Source organism: Poecilia formosa, unplaced genomic scaffold (genome assembly GCF_000485575.1).
Source record: "Poecilia formosa unplaced genomic scaffold, Poecilia_formosa-5.1.2 Scaffold977, whole genome shotgun sequence".
NCBI lineage: Eukaryota > Metazoa > Chordata > Actinopteri > Cyprinodontiformes > Poeciliidae > Poecilia > Poecilia formosa.
In genome coordinates this window covers 40,934-46,464 of record NW_006800916.1, presented here as the reverse complement: position 1 = coordinate 46,464, position 5,531 = coordinate 40,934, and the positions used below count along the sequence as shown (strand labels likewise).

Genomic DNA, 5,531 nt, shown 5'->3' with positions numbered 1-5,531 from the left:
CATAAGGAGGAAAACAATACAGCAGTAAGAACGCTGAAACCTTGCTGGGAGAGTGAAAAAGCTAAAATAGACTGTTTTGCCTGGGCAGCAGATAAATGCATTAAGGAAATAGGTATACAGGGAAAGACATACTCTGCTGCGGTGCCATATTCAAATACACCTTATTGGCTATTTCCATGTGTGAATGTAGATTTAGAAGTTTATAAAGAAATGCAGATAAATAAAAATAATAATTGGGAAAATTTTGTGAATAACAGAATTAGGAATATGTATAAATCATTTACAGTTATATATACAGATGGATCAAAAGATTTAGTTTCAAATAAAACTGGATTTGCTTATGTTATTCCTGAACTAGGTATAGTTAAGAAGCAAAGAACATCTGATTATTTATCTGTTTATACAGTGGAAATGTTAGCAATCCTGATGGCCTTACAGTGGATAGAACAAAATAGAATTGAAAATGTTCTTATATGTTCAGATTCATTATCATCATTAATGTCTATTTTAAATAGGTCATCTGAAACTCGTATGGATTTAGTATATGAAATTTTTGAAGTAATACTTAGAATAACACAAATTCGAATAAAGATTAGGTTTATGTGGGTACCTGCTCATAAGGACATAGAAGGGAATGACATAGCAGACCATTTAGCTAAAGAGTCTTTAAAACAAAAGGAAATTATGGAAATAGCATATTGTAAATCTGAAATAAAATCAGTTATTAAGAGAAAAATTAAGTCTGAATGGCAACAATTGTGGGAGGAAGGAACTAAAGGTCGTCATTTATTTAATATACAAAAGAAAGTAGGAAATATGGAAATAATTGGAGAAAACCGAAAAGAACAAGTGATAATGACATGATTGAGGATTGGACATACTGGATTAAATAAAACATTACATTTGATAGGGAAACATCCAACAGGTAGTTGTGAGTGCGGTAGGGATATGGAAACAGTAGAACATGTAATAATTCATTGTGAAAAGTACGCAGCAAGTAGAGAGAAGCTAAGGCGAGAAATTATGAAATATGATATAGAGACATTAAAGTTTAATAAGATATTAATTAAACATAAAATAAATAAAGCAGTTATAAATTTTTTGAAGGAAACACGATTATTTATGAGAATTTAGATTAAAGGGAGATACTCTGATCCACACTCCAGCATAGTAGATGGCGATAATACATCTTAACGTTAGATGTCACCCGCCAATAAAATCAGAAGAAGAAGAACCACACTCCATACCAGTAAGTGGCGGTAATTCTACTAACAGTTTGTTGCCAACCGACAAGAAGAAGGCGGTGAAACCTACAGACAGCAGAAAGAAGAGCTCTGCACAACCCAGGTGGGTGTCTCAGTTGCAGTAGGTGTTTCTGTTTTTGGTGGGTGGATTCTAACAGCAGAACTTTAACCACAGTCTCTGAATCAGAAAATGGGCATTTCATAATGGAGAGAATCTATGCTCAAAACTAGATAGAAAACTAGTTCCATTGAGATTTTATCTTCGGAAAAGTTGTACGGTGACCGACAAGTGCAAATGCGCAGCAACAGAGAAAACATGCAAACAAAAAAAAAAAAAAGACGTGCACAAATTAAATGCAGCAAACACAAAAATAGACGCAAACGAAAAAGAATACAACCACACATGATAGGCAGCAAACAAAAAAGAGACGCAAACGAAAAAGAGAGACGCATACAAACGAAATGCACCAAGGCTTAGCTTTAATCAGTCAAACCCATTTGCCCAGGAATAAATTAAATACTTTAGTGAACCAAATAATTTTACAGCTATTACCTGGCTTAATATCTGTGTTTCATCTCCACTCATAGGGGAAAACTATCGGGAGTTTTTAAAACGATTTGCCGGGAGACATAGGTTCTCTCTCGGTGTACCGAACCTGGAGCTCCTGGCCAGCTGGCGAGGGGACCTGGCTGTTAATGCAGCGGGAGCAGACATCTCCGAAAACGTCGGAGCAATATTGTATGTGATTTATTGATTAACCCAGCAGATATTTCAGATCTATACGTCTACATTCTCGCCTAAAAACATTGTAAAAAATCATTTTGTGTAATTTTAAGTGTAATACACCAAAAATAATTTTGCCGCCATTGCTGCTTTTCTGAAAACCCGTTTTAAAGGATGCAGACCCTAAATTTGGACACAGCTGTTTTTTGTTCGACTCCCTCTACTTCCGTTTTCAGCCCTTTTTGTTTGCATCTTTTCTTTTGTTTGCTGCATTTCATTTGTGGTTGTATTCTTTTTTGTTTGCTGCATTTTATTTGCTTTTTGTTTGCGTCTATTTTTATGTTTATTTCATTTGTGCGCGTGTCTTTTTTTTTGTTTGCATGTTTTCTCTGTTGCTGCGCATTTGCACCTGTCGGCCACCGTATGTTTTAGTGCTTTCGTAATTTGTAATTGTGCTTCGTTAATGTTGTAGTGCTTTGCATCTCAGGGCCACTGTACTAAACATCACAGTTTTACCGCTCTTGCAGTCTCAATGCAGTAAGAAGGCAAGATGATCCAAGTGAACGACTGCCGCTTTGAAAAGACCGCCAGAAAAACTTTGAAAACCAGCGGTTTGGACTTCAATGGCTTTGTGCAAGTTGTTCAAAAGGTAATAATAGCTCTTCATAGGTATTATTTTGGCAGGAGCCATTTGCTATATGAATGCAATTGAAAATCTCTTAAGAGGAATTGTAAGACTGGCTTGACACTTTTGCTTACACTGGAATCCCCTTGGTGTGAAATCACTAACAGTTAAATCAGCTTTTAATTTATTCCTTTAACTCTGAGCTCAGTATTTTTAATGTTGTATTTGTTTGTTTTGTTTTTTTATATAAGAAATTGCTGATGTATGCAGACACTTGAATTGAATTTTTTGAATATGGGTTTTAAAAATACTCTAACACTTTGAAATTGCCTGTTTTAAATGTATCATTACTTATGTCATAAAAATTCTTAAGCATCTGGAAATTGTCATCTTGAAAAGTACAATATTTGTTCTAATGATAAATTTCAGCATTAAAATATTTCATCATAGGTGCACCTCAACTGTGAGAAACACAATTTTTAAAAAGTCCAAAAATCCATATTTTATGGTTCTGAGAAAGAATAATTAGCATTTTAAAACACTAATTGTCTCTCACTGTTGAAGTGTACCTACAATAAACATTACAGACCTCTCATTTCTTTACAAAAGGGAAAGCTTAAAAATGGTTGGGTATTTGTATTCTCCACATATAACTGATAAGTTAATTTGAAAATTACATGAATTACAAAAAGTATTCTCCATGCATTTACATAATAAAATCAGGACTTCCTATCATGTTAATGTTCCAACATGAGTGAGTGCCATTGATCTCAACCCAAATAAATGGCCAGGAGTTTTCATGCCACATTAGTGTGTGTTCTCAAAAATTCTTTAACCAGATAATATATCATTGTTTTTTGTCCCCACAGACATTTTCTGTCCTTTCAAATGAGACATTTGTGTTGACAACAACTGACAGAATAATAGTGGATGCTGATAAATTTGGTAAGTAAACCTGTTCATGTTTATGAAACAGAGGAAGACACTAATGAGAACATGGAATATTATTCTTTCACTCATTTCAGATAAACTGAAAGATGGCACCACCCTCTATCTGCTACGAAAACCAAACCAAGTCCTGCCAGCTTCAATAGAAGAAGAGATAAACTTCATTCCTCACTACAACACACTGATTGAAAGTGGGACAGATGAGTACTTTATTGAGGGCCAGAAATCCCTGCGTGGGTATTAATGTAATTAAAGTGATGCTCATAATTTGGGAACAGGGAATGCAGCTTATTACCTTAAGCTTTTGGTGTCTTTGTGTCATTTTTTTTCAGCTTCCGCTCTTGCTCAGCTGGTGGACAATGCTCTTTCAGCCACAGCAAAAAACACTGGAGTCAGGAGTATAGAGATAAGGATGGTTGGTTCTGCTTCTTACTTTTGAAAATTTTACTATCAACTCGATGTTTACAGCATACGTTTTTGACATAATTTAGGAATGCCAGATTAAAGAGGAGGAAGTACATAGTAGCAACATGACTTTTAACATTTATTGGCAAAAATTTTGAATATTAATTTTCCTTCCTCTGTACAATTATGAGTTACTTTGTATTATCACCTAAATTCCCGATAAATTTAGGTGATAAATTTATCGGGAAACACTCAACAGTTTGTGATTATATTAAGACAAAATGTGTAGAAGTTTTGTGTGAATGAAAACGTGAACATGTTCATTAACACAATTGATTGTGTTTTGCACAATAAATTGAGTATGAACCAATGTAGAAACCCCTGAATTCTGTTTTAATAATTCTGCATAACTTGTAGTGTTTTTTCCTTTCTATTCTGGACAGCTTTTTGACAAAACATGTGGGAAGTCTGCTGTCGTTGTGTTGGACAATGGATGCGGGATGACCTCCAAGCAGCTCAATAACTGGGCCATTTACAGACTCTCTAAGTTCACAAGGGAAAACAGCACATCTGAAAGGTTTGTTGTAGACTTCCCAGTGAATGTGTCCACTTCAATAGCTTTTTGTATAAAAACATAATTCTGTCACATTACCTGACTTGTTTCTTGGAAATCTTTTTGGGGATCCAGTGAAAGAGAGGGTTACACTCGTCCTGAACCTGTACGTTGCAGTCTCAACAGCGATATATCCTACTTTGGAGTTGGGGGTAAACAAGCAGCGTTCCACATTGGAAACTCAGTCAGAGTGAGTGTGCTTATGAAACCATTTAAAATGTGTTGTTTTGTTACAAAGATTATTGTTGGACACGAATAAGCCTTAATTTTAAACCTTTTAAAAACACTGTCAGTCTGAATGGGAGAACAGAATTAAGCAGAAAAGTGCTCTGTGGGTGAAAATTACACACCGTGATTCAATACCTCTTATCCCACTTTTAGCAGAAGTTTTCTGTCTCTCACATCTTTGTGAAGGAATACTGGCCAACTCGATGTTTACAGCATGCGCATTGTTGGTTGCCATTCATGGTAGTACATCTATTAAAGAGGGGTGAGGTAAAAACCGCTGTTGACCAAAAACAATACATTTGCCAAGAAAGTGCTTGATAATCCCTAAGACTTTTGGGGAAATATTTTGTGGACTGATGAGCAAATCAGTCTGGAGCAAAATTAAAACAGTATTTCAGAAAATGGAACATTTTGACATCCAAATCTGGCAGCCATAGAGTGATGTTCACTCTATGGCTGCCATGTAAGGCAGCCCTGATTTTTGCTGCCTTACTGCCTCACTTCAACCATAAATTCTTCCATAAATGGTTTTGAATAAATCTTTTTTCATGTTTTTTGAATGTGTAAAAAAAAATCTGTGTATCTGTATAATGAACCATAGCATTTTGTAACTATCAGATGATCACCAAACCAAGAAACTCTCCAGATGTTCATGAGCTGGTTCTATCAAAGGACGAGTTTGAGAAAAAAGAGAAGAACAAAGAGGATGTTTACAAAGGGACCATCTTAAACAGGAAGGTGAGA

At 35.4% G+C, this 5,531-nt stretch overlaps 1 protein-coding gene across 1 annotated transcript in view; it reads left to right on the top strand.

Annotated features, from left to right (window-relative positions):
• Positions 1-8: 8 nt before the first annotated feature.
• LOC103132263 (structural maintenance of chromosomes flexible hinge domain-containing protein 1-like) overlaps positions 9-5,531 on the top strand; it is a 33,996-nt gene continuing 28,473 nt past the window's right edge. Inside the window, exons 1-8 of the mRNA XM_016667254.1 lie at positions 9-1,347; positions 2,496-2,617; positions 3,463-3,538; positions 3,619-3,774; positions 3,874-3,956; positions 4,390-4,523; positions 4,635-4,749; positions 5,406-5,525. Of these exons, the coding sequence (XP_016522740.1) occupies positions 2,519-2,617; positions 3,463-3,538; positions 3,619-3,774; positions 3,874-3,956; positions 4,390-4,523; positions 4,635-4,749; positions 5,406-5,525 (783 nt within the window). The 5' untranslated portion in view covers positions 9-1,347; positions 2,496-2,518. The remainder of the gene's footprint in view (positions 1,348-2,495; positions 2,618-3,462; positions 3,539-3,618; positions 3,775-3,873; positions 3,957-4,389; positions 4,524-4,634; positions 4,750-5,405; positions 5,526-5,531) is intronic.